This window comes from Pseudoliparis swirei, chromosome 9 (genome assembly GCF_029220125.1).
Source record: "Pseudoliparis swirei isolate HS2019 ecotype Mariana Trench chromosome 9, NWPU_hadal_v1, whole genome shotgun sequence".
Taxonomy (NCBI): domain Eukaryota; kingdom Metazoa; phylum Chordata; class Actinopteri; order Perciformes; family Liparidae; genus Pseudoliparis; species Pseudoliparis swirei.
The window spans coordinates 10,284,754-10,307,613 of NC_079396.1; the positions used below are offsets into that span (position 1 = coordinate 10,284,754).

The window sequence follows — 22,860 nt, forward strand, 5'->3', positions numbered from 1 at the left end:
TACAACTCAAAAAGCATAGATTCAGGAACCTATTCCTATTTGTTTTAAGTCAAACCAAAAAAACATCTGGAATACAAACAGAGTCCCAGTCAGCCCACGGCTGAGGAAGAGGGGTAGCTGTCTATTGACTAACATCCAGCCCTGCGGGTTGGTGGCTGGCCTGTGGTGCTGCTGTGCGTCACTGCCTGCTGTTAGGATCATCACAGCTGACAGCTGACTGGTAGTTTGTATACCAGCCAACTGAACTTGAGTAATTACACTGTAGTTTCAGTGAGGACCGTTTGTGTTGGAATCTGTCGTGGCGGAGTTTGTGGCGTAAGTGTCGCTTGTATCGGCGGCAAAATGTGACAATGGTTTACTGCAGAAACAGCATCTTCCGTTTCTGAAATAATCTGTTCATGATCCTCAAACACTGGATAAAACGAAGAATTGCTACCAGCCACTGCTTGAATCCCATTTGCTCAAATATAGTTCCTAATCTTTCGTTCCGTGTAACAGATATGTGTGGATTTAATATCAGTCTAATTCAAAGTAGATTTAAAGTAGCCTTTCTTCTATTTCTTAACAATGTGCATGCTTGATTAAAAGTAATTATAAATTAAGTCAAGAGTGTCTGCTCACATTAAACTAATATGGAACATAAAAACTAAAAGTGCTTTATCATACAATAGTACAGTAGGGGATTGGAATAATTTATTTGATCTATCAATTTAAACTCTAGTGCAAAAACACAGGGCTGCATTTCATGTGTAGACAAAGCTGAACTATTTAGCACCTTTATGCATCAACACAGGATTTAATCATTGAAATTAAAATCAGCTGCACAACTCGTACATCATTCAGCTGCCACCACTGTTGGAGCTGAAGGACTTAGCTAGCTACTGACGCTCTCAGCAACACTTTAATAATTACACTGCATTGTTGATTAAACAATAAACATTATCGAGCATTGAGACCTTGTTCTTACCTTTTTGCTTTCCTCTGCATTGACATGTATACAAATATATCACAGGCCTCTGAGCACAGCTGCTGTTAGCAGCTCCATACAGACCAGACTCATCTCCCATTATCTTCATCCTTCAGAACCAACATCTCCACCTCTGAACACGTTAGCCGTTAGCTAGCTAGCTGTCAGCCGAGACACACGTGCTAACCATGCCCACGTGCTAGCTAGCATCACATTAGCAGTCAATCTCTCCCTACCTCTGTTTTTACCCTGACAAATAACTGCTTCGATCATCCTCCTATGTTGTTGTTGTAGTTGCTTGCTGCTTATTTCCATTACTTAGCCCATTTCTGCTCCTGGTTTGATTATACCACCATTTGAAATCATTTGAATAAGCAACACTGTCACACCTGGGTCTCTCAGCCCATTAATCCCTGTGTAACAGAGTCTCAGTGAGGTGGCAGCTGCTCACACAATGAGAAATACAAAAGATAAATGAAAGAAAAAGAAAAAACTGCAACATCATTTTTTTGGCGCAACATCCATTTCCAGATTCCTGGTATGCGTGAATATTCATAGGAAATATGGTCACCATATTTGATAAGGACTATTTCTTTTGTAAAAAGTAGTTCCAATTACAATTCTTCACAGTGAGGTTCTTTGTTTTGGGTGAACCGACCATTACTATATGTCCCCCAAGAAAGAAAAGAATGCAACACATATTTTTCACTTTTTGACAATATTAGTTTTGTTATTACAACATATTAGATGGTCCCAACACACAGAAATTGGACATTGTTGTTTTGTATTGTGGTACATTATAATAGGCTGACAGTGTATTCACATTTGTCAGGCAGTAATCTAGTTTTACTATTTCATGGCCTTTATTTGAAAATCGTATTTTGATAATTTGTTAAAAACATTACACATTATTCAAGAGCTGTATCCTCACCACTTCAATAAGCTTCAGATGCACTGATTATAGCGCATTCATGCCTTTTGATTTGCTGTTAGAAATGTATGAACACCTCAAAGTAGATGGTAGCCTATTGAGCGGAGTAGCAAGCAGAAAAAAGGAAACTGTTTCACAATGTAAAGAATCTCAGGAATCGTGACATGTGTGAAGCTCCAAAGCCGAGATACCCTGTCCTGTAATGTCTTGAGGTGTGTTATGGTTCTACATGGCTCAGGTATCAAACATGTTATCTTTTTATGGGCTTTATTGCACTCTCGATGAAATCAGTAGACTGAAGAGTTTTTCTCACTGGGCTTTCTTGTTCTAAATCTCCTGTAAATGCTTCACAGAAGACAGACATTTTTAAACACATCTGTACTCAGAATGACACCCATTGGTGACAGGATGTGCCAACACAGAACTTCATATTAGAAAAATAATTTATTTTTGGCAGAGGATAGAGGAGGAGAAAAGTACATGCAGAGACACGCCCTCTGACCCTGTTTTCAGTCAGGCTCTTCTAGCAGAGTGGTCATTAATCTGAAGGTTAATGGAAGTTGCAGATGTCCAATTTACGCACAGAAATGGGAAAGTGGAGCATTGTAATACATGTTGTGTGTCGGGTGTCCCATAGTTCGCCCGCTTTAACTCAATTGACTGCCTTGACAGCAGTTTGTTTTTTAATAATACATTCTGAAATGATTCCAGGAACAACTTGATGCAAAGTGTTTCACTCCCACTAAAAAAAACATCACCTACAAACAGGCAATACAAAAAATAAGATCTGCATAGTTTTGGGCTGGTGGAACACAAGCATGCTCTCTAGTTCACATGTGATTCTGACGTGATTTAGCCGCACAGATGGCAATACTATGGTTTCTAACTCATGTGAGGAGGCGTAGGCAACTGGTGCAGAAGAATGACCCGCATTCATCTGTGATTAACTTGTCAATAACAAGTCTAGACATAAAGTACATCAGGGCATGTTACATGATTATAATCTCTCTTTTACTCTGGTTAGGTCATACATTCACTGTTAATCCTGACCACACTTCCACCGAGGTGAAAATGCATTCACAAAACAAACCCAAACTACAGTCACAATAATATTAAGCTGCATAAACGAAATACTGCAGAGAAGCCATTATGAAAACTTTCTTTATGTTTGTGAGCAGCAGCCGCAACATTATCCATGCTCTTTGTAGATTGTGCACTTGGTATAAACACTGTTTTAAAATAGATTAAATATTAACAAAGATACATAAAACTGAATTTAATATAGAGATGAGTGAATACCACAGCACAAATGTGTTTACTGAGTGCTAATCACCACAACATGCAGCAATATGCACAAATCAATGTAAACCTTAAATCCTGTGCACAACAATCCTTCCCATAAAACTAAAAACACATTTTGCCTTACAAAAGTAATATAATGCTGAAAGTATGCAGAAATGCACACCAAAACATTAATAAGGAGTCATGATGATGGTCTCAGGCCTGTATTATTTTAGAGTGTAGTGTGAAACAGTTTCCTCTCCAAATAAGATTGTGAGAGATCATTTTTAATCCGCCTGAGTTATAATGTAAATCATGTGGCTTTACTTCTTCAATAAAGTAACACATTAGTTTTCAGGCAAATCCAAATGAATAATAATATCAATGTTCAGGTCTTGTTGAATCAGAAATAAAATGTAAATTCCTTCTCAGTTTCTGAGTTTTTTTTATCAAGCACAAACTAAATGAATCAATAAAATGTCCAAATGAGTGACTCTCCATGTGAGGAAGAAAACGATGATGCGTTACCTTGCTGGGTGCAAACAAAACTCTTGCAACGCGACTCCTTCTACATGATTAGCAACACCAGAAGCATGAAATAATCTCTCACTGCAGGAAAGCCCGCCGGGCAAGGAGGTGTGAGGAATCTGCGAGTGTGCTGGACCCATAATACAAGTAGAAGCTGGAGAGGAATGAATCACTTCAAAGAAGACCAAAATATGTTCTACACCTGCAGTGGACACATTAATACTTCTAATCACGTTCTCCACTCCTGAGCAGGGATTTGCCAAAGATTTAGTGAGGGATTAAGGGGATATCCAAGGGTAAAGTGATGGTAAGAAAGAGAACAGTCTCCTTCTTTGAGTGCTAAACTGAAAATAGATACTCTCATCATCATCAACAAACAAGTAATCATCCACCACTATCAGTGACAATCCATTCAGCACAGCTTCTGGGCACACACACACATTTGTCAGATGCTCTGCCGACTCGGGTTCTCACAATATAGTGGAAAACTATCAGGAGCAATTCACTTGAGTTGAAATTGCAGCTTTAAACAATAATATGCACGACAGAGGAAAGCGAGGAGAGAGATAAGTCATCAATCAAAATGAATGTTGGATATTAATAATTTTAGATGCCAATGTATTTTCAGACTGACAGAGGTTGATATCTGGAATGTGGGCCGAGAGGCAATATAGGCAGACATGAGAAAACATGAAGCTTTTGTCCAGGGCAGCTGTGGCTACTGATGTAGCTTACCACCACCGGTATGACTGTGTGTGTATGACTACTGGACTGACTCTGTGTGTGCGACTTCGTATATTTATAAGAAAAATTATAATTAATTGGTTATTATTATTATTATTATTATTATTATTCAGCCAGAAGTCATGGTGAGGGGACACTGCTGATCCACAATCCTTTCCACAGATATGTTTCCAATAAGTTTGTACTATTTAATGGTACACTTGAATGATTTCAGTTCCATGGACGGTGCATTTGAGAGCACTATTACACACACACACACACACAAGGTGATGGGAAGCAATGATGCTCCATCTAAAATGGACTAACCTTGAAAATTCAGTCATGAACTTTTCCAGAACTTTTCCAGAAACTATTTTAAAGCACTAAGTTGTCACGCTCCCCCAACTAATGGGAACATTGACTACCGAGGGATTCTTGACAACACATCACAACACTGAACACAGAACTAATCAAACCACCAGCGGGGAGTAAGGGAATTGTTGCAGGATTATGCACCTGGCACTTCCACGTCAATGCGATTCATGAGGCAAAAAAAAATAATCTGTCAAGTGTGATTCTGCCAGGGAACCAGCAGAAGGTTGTTAATATTCAAGTCTTTGGGAATGAGCAACACTCAGGAAATGTTTTTTTCTCTCCCTACAATTCAGGAAGGCCTTTGCATATAGCTGAGAGACTTCTGATCCAATGATGGGTGACAGCCAAAGATAACACAAAAATCCCCCTATAATTACTGTAGATATTGCGAGCCAGCACTCCTGTGGATTAGTGTTCCAGCAGCTGTGTAACAGGATGTAAGGTTGTTGCTAAAAATAGAAAGAAAAAGAAAAAAACACCCATCTCTTATTCACACAATTTGCAGCTTGCTCACTTTCTTGCGCCCCATCCCTTCTCTTCTTCTCCCTCCTCTCTCCTCTCTCCTTCCATCTCCCCCTTCCCTTCCCTCTCCTGCACATCTGAAATCACAGACATGCAGCACAGGCTTCAAAGAGCATAGATAACTTTGGCAGCGCGAGTCTGACTGTAATTCAGCCCAACACATGCAATGAGGGTGACATTTAGGTTTAAATGTGACTGATCAACAGGCATCGGAGGAGAGTCACTGTGAATGAGGACCACGGCTGGGCTTCAAGTGCTCTTTAAGTCTGTGACAACACAACAGAGATGGATTAAAATGGTGTGTAAACATAGACTGAGTATTGAGTGTGAGCGTAATATCAGCATGCGAAAGTCCAAAAACAAATTTCACAAAGGAAGCTTGATGTGCCAGCAAACATTTGAATAATCATGTGTTCTCCGTTGATCATCATATTATATAAAGTTATTGTTTCAATCATTCACTGCAGTAGATCGCTGGAGATCTTGGCACACTCAGCACTTTATTTTCCTGGACACTTTAACCTGCTCGAAATTCACTTTGGTCACTGCCTTGTGTATATATTTAGTTTCCTATGTATATTTAGTATGTTAGTATTAGTATTTCGTATTGTTACTGTGTTTTGTGTTTTATTTTTATCTTTTATTTTTATTAATGCTCTAACGTGCACCCGCTGCTCTGATCCTGACATGTCCCCACTGTGGGACTAATAAAGGAATATCTTTTCTTTTCTTATTCAAATCAGGAAAAATATCCAAGTAAAGACTCCAAAAAATGCTCAAAAAGAAACTGTTCTATGAAAGAAGCCATTTAGAAATCTTTCCATCGTACAAAATGTCATTGAAGAAACCTTTTCCAAACCAGAGGAAAGCTACGGAACGGCCATTGCTTTCCTTTTGCAAAACGTCAGCTGGAAAGCAAACCATTAGTTACAGAAGAATGAGAAAGGACATCACACACGGTACTCGACTCAATGCAAAAGAAGAATGTCCTCATTATGTGAGAATTAGATTTAAGAAAGATAGCAGCAGATACAGGACAAGCATGCACATGCAGTCAACTAGCTCACTATGCTTCTCATCAGGTCGGCCATGACCAAAAAGGTGCTTTTCATGATGTGACGCCTCGTAACAGAACCCCCGAGGCAGATTGTGTCATGCTGTGTAGTTTGATCCTGAAAAGAAAAAGCGACAAGACCTCAAAGCTCAAGCACACAATTCACACGGACACAGTTCACATATACAACTGTGCGCCCATGAGCAGAGTTTGAATTGTATCAGCGCTATATTAAAAAAATGATTATTATTATTATCTGTGGGCGTCTGGCTCCCATACTGCAGAGAACCCCTTCAAACATTGAGAGTAATTTTAAAGAAAATAATTACAGAAGCAAAAATAGTATTTTACTCACGGACACGAAGAGATAAAGTCAAAAAACTCTTTTTGTAATTTATAGTGTAAGTAACGCCTTTAAACCAAAGACTCTCTCCTGGGAATGAACAGTGCATTCTGACCAGGAGCACAAACAATATGCACTTATTATCAGTCTAACAACAGCAAAAAGCAAACATAGGGGACTTCACAAAGGCATTTATACACAGACTACTGTACTGCATTATAATCTCTACAGTTGTTCATGCCGTTGTGTAAAATGGTTGACTGTAATGACTTCTTGTCGCTTTCTTTTTCGACCTGTGGCACAAGCACACTCACAAGACAGCGCACACACATTCACATCTCTCCCTTGTGCGTGACCACAGCATCACAGTCTGTCATCGTTAACACATCCCTGTGTCGAACTGGATTACGCTAGAAATGATCCATCACAATGTATTATGTCATATGTTCTCGGAAGAAAAACATTTCAAAGCCATGCTGCTCGAGGACAACACAAAGCGTGTCGTTTTGCCTCGTGGCTTCACAACAAAGGAAGCCGATATGAAACACCCCGGACAAAGAGAAAAGGGAAACAAGATTCAAAGTATTGATAGAACTGAATGATCAATTTAAAGGTATATTAATTTTGAGGTGAAAACTGTGACACATTAATTTTGCAAACCAATATCGCTGTATTCATACGTTTGTCTCCTCAACAGAACGGTCTACTTCAAAAAACAGTCTCTGTTAATCATGAAATCCACTCACTGTTGGATCACTGCCTGCAATCAAGTGACGCGTTATCAGGACCACGCAGCGCAAATACAACGTTGATATCTCTGCGGACTTTATGTGGCTGTTAACACTCACTGGCTTGCATGAGCTGACCCTGACGCCCAAACACCTGGGAGAAAGGGCTGCGGCCGCAGGTGAGCATCTCCTCCATGGCTGAACTCCTCTGGGAGAGAAGAGGTCCTTCTTCGTCTTTAGAGAGACAGAGAGAGAGAGAGAGAGAGAGTGCACTGTGGGTCAGCCTCCGAGTGTGGAGACGGTCGGCTGCTGCTCTGGACCGATCCTCTCCTCTCACCTTCTCTCAACTGCTAATTTGCCTTTGAAGCCACCTCACGACCTCTCCTCTGCCTTTCCCTGCCGCCTCCCCGCTGACTGCAGATCAGTCCTGTGTGTCGTCGCCTCAGATGCCGTCAGAGCTGCTGCTGCTCCGGAGCTGATGGGAGATCTGTGTTGAGTCGCTTTCAGCTCACTCGTTAGTGCTCCAGAGCTGCTTCAGATGGAGAGAGCACGGCAGACGCAGCATGAACAAAGCAAGAGGGAGAGAGAGGGAGAGAGAGTGATGAGGAGGAGAAGCCTGCTGCAGAGAGGAGACGGTCTCTCTCCCCTGACGAAAGTGAGAAGAGAAAAGACTGTGTGAAATCCGTTTTAACATTTTACTGTAGCTGCTGCTCGTGCTTTCCCCGTCTCTCTTTCTTCTCCCCTCTTTTACAGCCGATGTGACTTCTCGGGCAAATACGTCGGGAAAGTGACGAGACAGAGATGCACGGCAGATAAGCATGAAGAGTAAGTTATTTTGCCCGGCAAGCAAAGCCAAGAATCAACGTGGCCTGAGGTCTGTTCCTTCAAAGAGAGGCTACACTGGACTCTCAAGCCCTCAAAGACAAAAGCATAAAGCAAAAACAGACACAAACTGAGAATTACCCGACACAACCAAACATGACTCTGTTGTTCCGCTTGCACACACACACACACACACGCACACACACATACACACACACTGGATTGTTATTTAGCGTTCACCTCCACCCTCCACTTTTTCTCCTCTTCTCTGTGATCTACTGTGTGCTTTTTAAGCCTTGTTTTCAACCACATTTCCTTCAGGATAATACATTTTGAGTTATCCACCCCCACCTTACTTCTCAACTTATAAGATATTAACCTCCAAATATAGGCAGAGAAGCATCCTGCAGCTCGCTATCTCTCACACACACGCACACATCCAGGTGTGTGCAGCACTTTGCTTGTACAGGCAAAAAAAAGTAGTCCATCACGAGTCCCGATGAAAGCGAGACAGAAAACTCAAACACAGACGAGAAAATCCGTTTCAAACTAAAGGGGCCAGTGGTTCATTAAATATGGATCCACATCCTTTATTAATGTCCTCATTACCATGTCTGCTCCGGTCCTGAGCAGCATGCAGAGAGGGAGGAAGAGGATAAAAGTATTTTACCCCAGCATCCAGTTTGCATTATCTGCATTCACCAGTTCTACTTTGAGAGGTGGGGTACCTCTATAAAGCGTTAGGGTCGTCTTCCCTTTGAACCCTCTGTCTTAAACCAGTTATCGGCTGCTGTATAAGGAGAATCTTCAAGGCCAGAAATGTTGACTACACAAAAACAAAAAAGAGATTAAGAAACATAAAATAGAAGAAACATGCGAGAAGAAGTTTAATGTTCATTAAAGAGTTCATTAAACACGGTGACATCCTGAGGTTAAAGAATCAAAAACACACCAGCCTGAACAAGCAAGAGATCCAGAGATGATGTGACTCTTTGATCCGTCTTCATTTCATGAACTGTTCACCTCACATCACTTGTATTTGTTGCTTTTCGACAAACCGGACGACGTCTCAAAGCCACCGATACTGCAGGAAGGAAAACATACAATCCACTAACACTCTAGGTACGCTGGCACAACTCCTCACGACATCAACATCATCTGCCACGTACTGCTACTCACAAAGAGAGGATGGCTGGTCCCTCGAGACTTCACTTTCATCACCATTAAAAAGTAGGGTTTATTAAACGTAATTGTATACATACCTGCAATGAATCTATAGAGCATCTTACAGCTTCTTTGCTGCAAACTTTACAACTGTAACCATATAAATGTATTCAATTTCATTTACACACATGCACGCACCCACACACACACACATTCGAACCACCAGCATTGATTTGTCACAAAGGTGCTGAAACCTTCTGAAGAGTGAAAGTAAAGGTTCCACCAGGGGAAGAACAATCCCACAAGCCGTTACATAAGAACACCCGGCGGCGGCAGACTGTACAGCTCGCCTCACCTGCCTCTGCATTTTATTACAATGTCGGCTGTAACCACGACACGATGGGATCGGGGGAATTGCTGTGATATCTCAATGTCACCGACTGGAAACCAACACAGCTGCTGTTTCCAATGCATTTTCTTTTCCATTGGATTCTTCTCTCATCTGCCAGTCCGAAATAAAAGATGTTGCATAACAGGCAACATTACGATTGAATTCATGGCCGTCGCACTGCATGCTGATGAACAATTACATTGAGGCAGAGATTCCTCTTCATGTATTAACGTTTGATTGAGAGAGCGTGCCGACACTTGGACCCGGTCTCTCCAGACACTATTTGTTGTTAATGTAGTTTCACTGAATTAAAGAAAGTTAACATCCATGTTCAAATTCAAAAAGAGATAAAGTGGTCCCTGAAGGCGAGAAGGCCCACTATACAAGTATCCAAGCACAAAACATACATGTACCCTGTAGAGTTTGACCTTTCACCTGCGATGTCAGAGTTGTAATAAGTGTACACTCATTCAGATTATTCCCGTGAATGCACACGAGGATGTGGGTGATGCAGGACACATTTTTGTTCAGTGCTCATTGTTCCACTGATCTACAGGTTTCAAAAGGTAAACAATGCCGGTTTAAATAAAAATCCAGGAAGTCATCTTTGAAAATATGTTATCCTCCTGAGAACCGAGGGGAAATAGCGTCTTCCAACTTTTGATTTGTTGTGATTTTCTAACTATTTAGAATTAAATAAACATCTTAAAATTTAAAGATTTTTAAAATTATCTTGATTTGAAATGTTAGAGCATGTCCACTGTAGTGGACCACAGGATAGCCGAGAGTTTTTTTCAGCGTAAGAAATACGATGTGTGGCGGGAGTGCGTGAGTTAAGACCGAAATGACACTTGAGAGCCCTGAGAATGTTTAATATTAATTATTACACCATTAGACCACCATTACATGTTTCCTCTCGCGCACCCCCTAGAGGCCGCGATGCCGGCGAGACGCCGGCCGGGGACGCCGGCGAGACGCGATGCCGGCGAGACGCGATGCCGGCGAGACGCGATGCCGGCGAGACGCGATGCCGGCGAGACGCGATGCCGGCGAGACGCATATACAGTAGCCTGCAGTGGGCTACAGTTGTGTGCACATGTACAGTATCACGTGTTTCTTCACTGTACAATTTGTATTCTTGAAACTCAACTCATCCAAGAGATAAATGTTTTGTGCTTTTTAAATTGATTGTTTGAAAGAGGGCTGTTAATGTCCTGTTACAACCAAACTGGTTCCGCAGAACGTTTCAGCCACTGGAAAGCAGGTGTTTAGGGTTTTTGGTTGATTGAACTTTTTTGTGGCTCCTGCAGAATGTCTTCTCTGGTCGTGCGTCACATAAACACAGCCACTCTTTAATCTACAGCCTCTCTATTTTCACCAACACACTCCGCTTCCCTACTTTCATTGTTCACTCGTGCTATTTGCTATTCTCTTTCCACCCTTTCTTCCATCCTCAGCTACTCTACCACCCACACATAACTTTGCTAATTAGACTTTCCCCACAACATTGTGTGTCTATTAGTTGTCCTGAGAGGCATTGTGCGTCACTCCATGGTTCTTAGCGCGATCTCCACCTAAAGCACGGGCACATACATTTTAATGCATGCCGTGTTTTCACGCTTCACTTGACTCATTTCTTAGTGAAAAGTCATTTGCAGTATTTGTTGTGCAACCTTTTGTTCAAGATAATAATTATGAAGGGTAAAAATGGGACAAACACAGTTGACTCCATAATGACGCTTTCCCATAAAACAGGTCGCAGGCTGGATATCTTTGCACTGAGACTTCTCTTTTTGCATCGTGATATCAAATCGTATCATACTGGTGGTGGCAAAATGCTTTAAAATAGGACAACCGCATCCCGTATATGGATTATCTAACAGAGCAGAAGAGATGCAGTGGATTACAAAATCCACTTTATTGCATCTATTGCTCAAGAGGTGAAAATAAGGAAAGTGTGCCACCAACTGGACATTATTATTTTCTAGTAAGGCTCATAATGCAGGAGTCAAATAATTTCAACACCGTTCAAAATTAATAAAGTAAGAACTGAGAATTTGGTATAATTTCAACATAAAATCTCCAGACATTACGAATTAAACAAAACATATGATTCTTGTAATTTGTGCACCACAGAAAGTTCCACACAAACTTAACATTCTCCATTTATTTGAAACACTCGCTTTGAAAAACTTTAGTGCAAATCATACAGAGGAACCGTTCGGATATTGATTACACGATTTTAAATTATTAATAAATATACATGACTCAATTTACACTTCCAAATGCTACAAGCACTTTTCACAGTTAAATAACAGTCTCCCAAGCCGCCGTGTACGTCGGCACGTTGCAGCCTCCCGTCTGGAGGAAGCAGATATTACCAGTGAGGGTTGAAAAGGCAAAATGTCAAATAGAGGTATACCATTATTGATTCTCTCAAACACAGCCCATTGACCAGTTTAACATCATGACAATCATAATGAAATACGTACCCTGTATAGCACGAGCTCTTCAAACTAGTAGCTTATTAAAATGTTAACCAAACAGATCTAATGTATCACACTCACACTTTGAGATTAGTGACAACTTGCCACTAACGCACCCATGTGTCATCACAAGTCCAGCATTACGTTTCCATTTTGTGATTTACACTGTACATGTGGAATTTATTATACACACTTCACACGATAAAAACTGTTGCCGACAGATTATAAGCAATGGCGAGATTATTGTACGCTGGGGGATGACCCAGACCCAAACAGACTGGAGTTCTATTAAGACGCTTTATCGTTGTGGAAAGGGAAAGAAAACAGTCACACTTATATTTCTGACGGGAGCTTTGTGAAGTGGGTGCAAAACAAAATAAACTGCACTGCTGTCAATATTTCAGGATTCCAGAGAACATGCACGAGTCGGCTCTTCCAATGCCGCTCAGTTAAACTCGCGGCTTTGTAAAAGTGCCGATGATGCATCCAAGCTGTAAAGGTAATAACAGAGTACGTGCCAACACATTAAACCGTTTCCCAAGAGTTTAAAATGTATTTATGATGGCCTATAAACAAACAAAAAGGGGTTATCCTTTTTATGCCACATGTTGTAATATTATGTACATTTGATGGCACATCGAAGGAAGTATCTTCAACACATTCATACAAATAGATGTCAGCTGGGACCACCAGATTATATACACATTTGATTTGCAAAAAGCTGACGCATTAAATCTACCAATGTTACATTCACAGCAGCAATGGAAACAGACCTTTCCAATCGTAATCAAGAGTGATGACATCCTCACAAGAATGTTGCCAGGTAGGTGGCAGCCAGTGTTGCACAGTATTCTGGAGCAGTGGTCCTCGTGGGTCACGACCTCCCCCTGTTGCTTTAGTGAGGACAGGTTGACCCTCATCATCATCAATGTGCTCCAGGCACGCTGACCTTTTGACTCGGCTCTTCTCTTGACTGCTCGGCACTCCCCAGTCAGACGAAGACACTCAATAAAATGTATTCCGAGGCAAAATATATCGCTGGTACAGGCAATATAATGTAAGAAAAAACAATTCTCGAGTCTAAAATATGTTATTGTATTTTGAATACATTACTAAAATGTCTCCGTGCTGAGATCCTGTATCCTGCATTTAGAAGTATAGATGCATCTTCTTCACGTCAGGGCCTAATCGCATTAACATAACCATCCCAATTAATGTAGCTGTAGAACAAGCATGCAGTAAGAGCTGGAACCAAAAGGGCAGACGACAGACAAAAGTGCAAATGCATGCCGAGAGTGATTGCCACCTGCTGTTCTCGCTGGAAAAGAAAACACAAAGTGGGGACTGAGAGTCGGCTTGGAGCTCGAGTCCTCCCACTCCCTTTTCCAATGTGTGGCATGGAGCAGGCAGAATAACTTCAAAGTGCAAATCAAAGCTGTTATTTTGATGAAATGGAGAAATATTTTCTCCAAAAAAACCCTGCAAGCTCCTCCAAAAGCATTCAGATACTCAGCTGAGTCATCCGTCTTCATGTTCCGTTCAGCGGGATGGGAACCCGGCCCGGGGGGGTCTGCAGTGTTCAGCATCACGACTTCACAAGCGTGCAGGAGGAGCTCCACACAGCAGCGTCCTACAAACAATGAAACATAGGGCGCAAAATACAGACATGAGGTTTCACAATGATCTGGTTGTTGCCAGTCATTTAGGATCTATGATGAGAATCAGTTGATTTTTAAAAAGTTTGATACGTAACATTAGCTATTTAACAACATGGCAGCACTGATATCTTATTGGCGGTCTGTCCTATACGTTAATTTCACAATATATTATATCTCACCTTAAAGCCCCATAATGGAGTTTTTCCCTTTTAGCGCCCCCTTCAGTTTTGGAGGCATTTGACGTTTACTTCAGTGTCGTAAATACCCAGTTACGATAGATGCAGCCTCGCATACACTTGTGTTGATGACCAGACGAAGTCAGAAACCAAGAAATGATGTCAACCGATAAGGTAAGAATATTCAAAGATTTTACATAAATATGACTGCATAGTTTTATTCATTGTGATATCGGAGATGAATGCTAACATAACCAAAAGAATGACAACATTTAGTTTAGATGAAATACCGATCGCGTTTTCAGCCTATATACGTTGTTTTCTAAATGTTTGAATGTGGAGTACGTGTGATCGAATACAATATTGTTGACAACACCAAAAAGCTACATATTCATAATTTACATTGGAACGTGTAATTCATTACCAGAGACTTCGCTTGCTTCGCCCTTATACTGGAGCTGCGAGCGTGGACTGGCACTATATGACATTGCGTAATCACTGCCAGAAAGCAGGTCGAAGTTCATCCGCCCCGGACCGGGCGGCTCCAGAATCCTACATAGCGGAGTTATTTCCCCACAGACCCCCGATGGCAATGGCGGAGGCGCAAATCGCCATATTAAAAATCATTGTAGCGGCACAATTTTTTTCAAGCTGTTATTTTAAGGTACAATTGTTGCATAATGTTACTTTAAGACAGATTATTTTAGAAGCTGCTGGTGTGATGCACATTGAGGCCAAATGAGGAATTACTTTACCCTCTGGGTCTCCGATTGTTTTTAAGCGCACTCTTCGATGATCATGACCAGTATCAAACTCAAACGTGCTCACCTGCTGACCGCTGGCGGGCCACCGAGAAGTCTTCAGGCGGTCGGACTCTGCCCAGAGTTGCTCGCCGGCTCCGGCTCCGTCTGCGGAGCGGCCGCTCGGGGTTTGCCGACGGGGATTCCTTTGAGGCTGTGCTGCGCTCTGCTGTACTGGCGCATGGAGGGGTTGAACGTGCGACCCATGGGGAGTTCGTTCAGCGTGGCCGCCTCCTCTCTGGGCTGCGAGCTCTCTTTGATGATTATTTTACTCCTCTTGCTGGAGAAGACGGTCTGCACTGGCAGGATGGCGTGCCTCTTGGCGGGCCCGGAGCTCTGCAGTCTGGTTTGATGCTGAGGGGACGCTTGTTGCTTCTCCTCCGCCCTTCGATGCAGGCGGCCGTCGTTCTCCTTCGTCACGGAGATCCCTCCTTCTTTCCTTTTCTTCACCTCCTTGGGTTTCTTGGGGCAGACCGCCATGTGCTTGGTCCTGCTGCGGCGCATGGTGAACTCCCGGCTGCAGTGCGGGCAGACAAAGACCTCCTGCTGCGCAGCAACGTGCGCCGGGGACATTTTATTCGATGGAGATTTGTTCCTCGGCGGCATCACCCTCGGGGCCAACTTCTTCTTCCTTTTGCTCAGGACCTTGAACTTCACTTTCACTGGCGATTCCTGGCTCGGCTTGGAGCGGTTCGACTGACTGGGCCTGTTGGAGGCGTTCAGTCTGTTCGTCGTGTTCGTGGTCGACAGGACCCCATTCTGAGCTTTGGCAAAGTGGCGCAGCGGGATGGGATTCCTTTTGGGCGTGTATCTCCTCTTGTCGCTGGCGTTGGCACACGCCAGGATATGCTTGTGCAACTCCGGCATGTTGTCAAAGCTCTTTCCACACTTGGTGCATCGGATGGCCGTGGTGAAGGTCTGCGGGATGTTGTGGGTGGTGAAGTTCGTGGCAGAAGCCACGGAGCCGGCGGGGGATCGGTTATGGTAAGGAAAGGGCGGCGGCTTAAAGCTGGGGTAGTGCTGGTTGATGCCAAGACGCACATCCGGCCCCTTGACGTTGGCTCCGTTGGAGGCCAGGATTTTCATCGTGGTAAACAGTTCTTCCGCGGCCACATCCACTTCCTTTTTCACCAGCTTCGTGGGCTCCTCTGCAGCGTCCGGCAGCGAGGCCTCCGCTTTGACCGTCACCGAGCTGTTGTAGTTCTGAGGTCTTAGTTTTCCCTTTTCTTCCTCGCTGTAGGAACACTGCAGGCCAGGATGCAGTTCGTCCTGATGCTGCTTCAGATTACAAAGATAGACGAACTCCTTTGTACACGCGCTGCAAACGTAACTCTTGCCGACGCCGTGGAGGCTCGACCGATGGTCGAGCAGCGCCGAGGGTCTGCCGAAGAGCAGCACGCAGAACTCACACTTGTAGGGCCATCCGTCGGCATGGTCGCCCACGTGATGGCCCAGCTCCTTCATCGAATGGAACAGCCGGTCGCACACATTGCAGATGAAGTTCTTGGTGAAGGTCTGCGGCTGCGCGCCGCTTGAGACTCCGTCCTCTTCGGCTTTCTCAGAAAGCGGGGAGGCTTTAAATGAGCTTTCCGCGATGGAAACCGTGCTGGAAGCAGCCGCTTCCTCTTTGACGAGTGGTGAATCTGCATCGACAACCAGCTGTGGGTCGGGACTTGACTGCCCCACGGCAGGACGATCGGACATCACGAGGGTGGACAGACTTACTGATTCTGCAATAGAGGACATGAGAATAGTGGCGTCCACCGTTTGGGAGTTGGGCACCGATACAATCCGTTCCATGTGGCCGACAACCATCTGTGTCGGCGCTGGCGGCTCAGCGGCGTCGTCCGGTGAGGGGACGATACTCGCTGGGGCTTCGAGAGCGATGGTGCACTCGATGAGCACCGTGTGGCTGCTCATGTTGAAAGAGTTGATCAGGGAGTCACTTAAACTGACAGTGGGCGTGAATTGCACTTCTGACATGGGAATGGACTCGACTATCGGGCGACTGATAGCTATTTGATCAGAGAGAAACACATGAGCAGGTAGGTTTAGAGTCGGGTCAAGGGATTGGGAGAGACCGGCATGGTTCGCAGAATCTGTGGGAGCAAATGCAGTCGTGAACTCGCACTCGGAGAAGCGTACCGCGCCGTCTGTGCAGATCACCAGGGGCTCGGACGATAGAGTCGGGGCAAGCAACGGGATTGGTTGGCTTGCGGGGTTGGAAATAGTTGGTGGCGTCAAAAGTGTTATGAATGAAGCAGCAGCAGCAGGGAGCACCGTGTGTGAGGCTGGGCAAGCACATTCCAGAGTGCACGGTGAAGCTGGCTGCAAGGAAACGGGGGGGAAGGATGCGGGTGATGCAATCAAAGAGTTGGAGGGAAGTGCGAGGCCGTAAACAAGTCCCTCTGCCACGGGCTCCATCGGGGTCATCACATCTGGTCCCGTCAGTATTGTGAAGTCCGTGACTAAAGGGATCTCAGGATTCCCGAGGCTTACATTCTGCTCTCCGATGATTATTAGAGCCGTCTCCGCCATGCATGCATTGGATTTAGCTGCTTTGAAAACTGCCTGTGACACTAAATCCACCGTCGGTTCAGGTTGACCTGGGATCTTCTTTTGGAAGCTCAAATCCAGGACCGAGTCACTCAAAGCGAAATCTTCATTTCTTCTGACTGCATTCGAGAGATCCAGTGGCTGCTGGTTACAGGAATTACCGCCGGCGGTGGGGGTCCAGCTCTCTGTGGGGACGGGCGTCACTGCTGGCTCTTCCACATGTGGAGTTGAGTCGTCCTTCACATCGGCTGTTTGGGGCACCGGTGAGCCATGCTGGCTCTCCGCCTGCCCTGCACCCACACTATCACAATCTCCACTATCTGCCGTTTCGTCTATGGATGTCGGGTTTTCCTGTGGGGAGCTCGGCGGGGACCCCGTCCTCCTTTTGAACCGGCCTGTTCCGGCCGCCCGGACCGAAAGAGAGACGGGCGAGCAAGGCTTCTGGGCCTCTGCGATGAGGGCAAGTGTCGGCGTGAGTCCGTCCTGATTCTCCAGGAGCTGCTTCAGCTTCGGAGACAGGAACACAGTTCTTTCCTTCTGCACACCTGTGGACTCGGTGTTGGGAGGAAGTAGATTCTCGATGAAAGAAGATACAAGTGAGGATGATGAAGAAGACACACCCACCTCAGACTCCAGCTCAGTCTTAATTTGTGGTAAAAGAGGTGGCGTTGCAGTTCTTCTCTTGACCTGTGGTTGACCGGGTATCTCTTTGCCTGCAACTGAATCTGTATTTAAAACCTGGCTGATTTGGGCGGGGTCTAGAATCAGGGCATCCAGTCCAACTGAAGCCGAAGAACCAGAATAAATCTCGGGCGCTTCACAGCTACCGACCGTACTTGTTGACACGATCATTCCATCGATATAAAAGCTGAGATTCTCTGAAATATTGCTGGAGACATCCAGCATGTATTGTTCGGCGCATTCCACGTGATTCTCCAGAACAGCTGCAGTATTGTCAGCGATCTCGGTTTCCTCTTGAGAAGCTTCACCGGGCATCCTCTGAACATCCGTCTCTTGGGCCAGCTGGGTTTTTTCCACACCTGCGACTTGCCGGTTCTGCTCGTGGATCCTGAGCTCATGTCGTCGCTTGTTGGTATGTGTCGTGAATATCTTTTCGCAGTACTTGCAAGCGTGACGCCCCTCCGGTACTCCCGATTTGTCTGGCTGAGCATTGCGGTCACCGTCCGACGCAGTGGAAGCATGCGAGCCCGCGGAGGAGGATGTATGACGCTGCATGACTGAGCCGACTGAATCCAGAGGTTTCCTCTTCTCCTGCTGCGGCCGACCCGGAGTTGACCCGAAAGACGTGCTGCTCTGATGGCTGCATGCGTGCGCCTGGTTCTTCTCCAACGCATGGATGTGCATGTGTCGCTCTAAGCCTTGTTTGCTGGTAAAATGTCTCTCGCAGTGCTGGCAGGGAGAAGAGTTCCAGTCTCTCTCAGTATCCTGGTTGGGAGGTTCATGTAGATCAGGGAACAGTGACGTCATCGTGTCTGGCTGCATGTCAGTTTCCCCTTGATAAACGTCGTCGTCTTCGTCATCCTCCTCCTCCTCCCCACCTTCCTCCATATCTTCATTGTCAGAGATGTCCAAGTGAGGAGAGTCCTCCATCCTTTGTGGAGGTTGTATCCAGCTCTCTGAAGGAAGTCTGTCACACGGGACTTTCGAAAGTTGTCACACCTGTTGAATCGAGAAAGAAGTTATCGTTATTTAGCAAAACCTAATCATAATATAGCTGCAGGGCTGTTTAAGGACCACATTACTTCACTTAAACATAAACGCTTGTGCCGTCCCATCATTCACCCGTCACTGAAAAGCACTTGGTGCTGTTTTCATAGCAGGAATAGTTCTTAGAGTATTTGGATTCATTAATGACAAACGGCATGTTGCCACCACCTAATACACCTCAGACATTTTGAATTGTAATCCAATCATTTTGGAATAGTATTACATATTCACGATATAAACAAAATACTACACATAAGTGTATTCATAATCAGTTCTATTTTCTATTTGTTCAGACATATTGCATCAGCCCTCATCATTATTGTCGAGTATATATTCTGATACTTTCATTACCTAAGCATTTAAAGAATAACCAAGTAAGTCGACATTAAAGAAATATATGGAATCGATATCACGTCGTCTTACCATCGATCAAAGCGGAGGAGACGGCTTGCTTGCTTGACAGATGAACACTGGCTTTTCTTTCTGTTTGAAGACAACAGCAAAGCACACGTTACAAAGACCTACGAGGCCCAGTCCGTATTATAACACGACACTTTAGCCCCAACTCCTAAAGGATAAGAAGCACAAACTGCTCAGAGGGAACAGCTGCAGTGGGATGAGGTGAGCACAGTGTACTTTACCTCTTTGCTCATTTGGCTGCTGAACAAACCTTCCGTCCTAATTTGTTTGCTATGCATAGTGGTGACAATATGTACAAACACTGCATTAATTATGGACCCACACTTTGTGACAGTGTCACATACAGCAGGTGTTTTATTTGTGTCCATTAGTTTACTACAGGAAGTACAGTCCCAGAATGAAGCTAATCTGTCCCCAGATTACCTCCTTTACTATGGCTGCCTTGTACAACCTGTTACACCCCACACACACACCTTCTTTTTTTAAATAGCTGCCTTTCACCTGTTATTTGAAAGCTTTTCAAAACATCAAGTTATAAGAGGATAGAGGTACAATTTGATCTTCATCTACTGCTGGGTCGGACAAAATGGCAGGTCCATAATGTGTGCCAGACTGTGTGTACTCCTCCACCTGCTCGCGAGCGCACGGGCTCCTGTAGCATCAACTACCAATTTTACGGAATCGTTTCTTCAATTATTCGTGCATTTCTTTAATTGTTAGCTCGTTTTGCCTCGTTTATTTTTTATTTATTCATCCTTTATAATTATGTAATTACTAACAGTTATCAGTCGACTGTATAGGCACGGGAGGAAATGTAAACAAAGACCTTATAGTTCATGGCAATGCATATTATCGTTGTTATTGAACACCATCGTGTGGTCAGTTCCAGCTGCGCGGGCCTACGGGCTGATTTCTTTGGAGCCAGTTTCGCATCATCCACTTGTTTCCATCCGTCTGCGCTACGAGACGCCTCCTGCTTTCACGTTATCTCTGCCGAACATGAAACAGATGCGTGACAAACGGACGTGTCTGCATGTTGCACGGGGCTGATGGTGCGTTCACGCGCATCCGCTCCCCCGGGGCGGTGACGCGGCCCGCTGCCGGCACCATTGCTGCCTGGTCGCACGTCACGTCGTCACTTTGCTGTTTTTGCTAGAGAGGCTGCTAGCTCGTCGGCTGAAAGGTCAACTGGCTTTTCTAAAAGAGCCGCACTCCGTCGCGCTGACGCGAGAGAGCTGCTGCACCTCCATTAAAACCCTCGATAACCGTCAAGGTCTCGAGACGAGGCTGCGCGTCAGCGACATAAATCACCTGTTATCGCCGTGAGAGCGCTGACGATGTAATGCTAGCTGCACCGCGAGCTCGCGATGCTACCTTGAGAGGAGAAGGTCCCACCCGCACGTTACGTCAACACTGACCGTCGATGCACGCTTCACGGTACACGTTACCGGTTCTGTACATACTTGTTCCAATAAAGAGGAAAAGTGCCGTAGAACGGTTTGAGATATTCCTCTCCTGCAGGTTGTGTACAGTTGAGTGTTTTTTTTTCTTCTTCTTCCCCAACGTACCAACAAGATAATGGCGTTTTGATTGGTCTGCGAATGTGGACCAATCAGCAACAGGTTTGTTAAGGCTCGAGAAAAAGCGAGAAATAAACCATCAGGGTAAACAGCAGCTGTCATCTCGGACTGAAACGAGAACACTAGCGCGTCATTGTCAGCCTTTATACCCTGTTTCATTTTAATGTGCATATCGAATGCCCTCGGCAATATATTACATATATTCATATAAGACTATGCCAGATATGCACGATGTCTCCAGCTAGTTTTTAAAAATAAATAATGAGTTTTCTATTCATCTAAAATTGTGATAAAAACTAACTCCAAAGTGTCAAACTAAACTCAGTCGGACCTCTTTCCCCAAGCGAGGCCCATGTGTTGACACTTAGTTTGGAGTTTTTTATTTTGATAGTCTACAACTTTTTCAGATGATCAAAGATACATTTTAATGTTCAAAACATCTAAATTCATTTTAACCATTCGTTTTAAACAGTTGAGTGTTGTTGTTTTAACGCACATGATTTCTAAATCAATTTCTGGTCAAACTGTATCCTTGTAGTTCGTTAAAAAGGCCGGCAGAGGGCGCAATTTAATAACATGTCAATCTAAAGAAGTTGGTGATAACTTCAGTACACTTCTGTTGAATATTGTGTAACTTTAGTGACATACGGCAAAGGGGTATTTCTATGTTGATTGCATGCCATGAACAATTTAAAATTTCTATCGTAATTATTTTATTGTTTTCAATTGAGATAAATACAGTACTATTGGTTAGATTATTATTTGTTGAAGACAAATTACTGTGAGCTTGTCTGCGAACAAATCTTCATCTTGCAAAATGATGTGGTTGATGGTGGATCACCAATGTTAATGTAGATGTTTACGTTCAAGTTTTTTTATATCATTTGCATAAAATGATCATTAAAGTTGTAAAACAAAATTGTGATGTAATCGGTGGTGTCATAGACTGAATGAATGAATACTGTATATACAGCGATGCAAACAGGCTGTATGTAAGTCAGTACATTTTATTTATATTGCACTTATCACAGACAAAGTATCACAAAGTGCAGGACAGTAGTCAATTAAAACAATTTCGATATAGAATATACACTTTTATATATATAACAGGGGCCTAAACATTTCAACAGGTAAAAGAGCAAAATACAATACACAGTAAAATATATTCATCAATATCTTGAAGCCATATTTTCTTTTCTGTTTCACAGCTGTTGAGAAAACAGAGGCCACACCAAGCTGGCAGTAATGTGCAGTAAGTAGGGTTTGTTCTCTCCCCTTGACCAGCTCTCGTCTATTGAATCAAAAGGCAGTGATTAAAAACAGCTCTTATATAAAACGCTGCCCTCTGGTTCCACATGGCGTTCTTCTATTCTCTCAGAACCAACATAAATGCCTTTCTTTAGGAGGATCTGTGGGAGTTCTCCAGACCCCACGTGTTCATTTCATTTGTGACATTGTGCAGCACATGGGTGGTGTTCTCATGCCACATGCATGGCATGTCTCTTGTAGTAATGTTGTTTGTGGGCTGAGTGATGTTCCACTTTCAAACTCCATGCCCGACTTCTGTGAGCCATAATGAAAGACCATAAACAACACGCCTCTCTCCACTCAGGCTTTTCGCCTCCTC

The 22,860-nt window shown here is 44.0% G+C and overlaps 1 protein-coding gene across 3 annotated transcripts; it reads right to left on the reverse strand.

Moving 5' to 3' along the window:
* Positions 1–11,981: 11,981 nt before the first annotated feature.
* On the reverse strand, positions 11,982–21,311 carry prdm2a (PR domain containing 2, with ZNF domain a). 3 transcript variants are annotated; one of them, XM_056422857.1, is made up of 4 exons: positions 21,117–21,311; positions 19,657–19,716; positions 14,978–19,185; positions 11,982–13,945 (listed from the first exon to the last, which is right to left on the reverse strand). In XM_056422857.1, the coding sequence occupies exon 3, from the start codon at positions 19,114–19,116 to the stop codon at positions 15,010–15,012; it is 4,107 nt and encodes a 1,368-aa protein (XP_056278832.1). In that variant the 5' UTR covers positions 19,117–19,185; positions 19,657–19,716; positions 21,117–21,311; the 3' UTR covers positions 11,982–13,945; positions 14,978–15,009. The 3 variants fall into 3 exon arrangements, with proteins under 3 accessions (XP_056278832.1, XP_056278835.1, XP_056278834.1); XM_056422860.1 differs by having other exon boundaries at positions 21,072–21,311; XM_056422859.1 differs by having other exon boundaries at positions 20,965–21,311.
* Between the last annotated feature and the right edge of the window lie 1,549 nt (positions 21,312–22,860).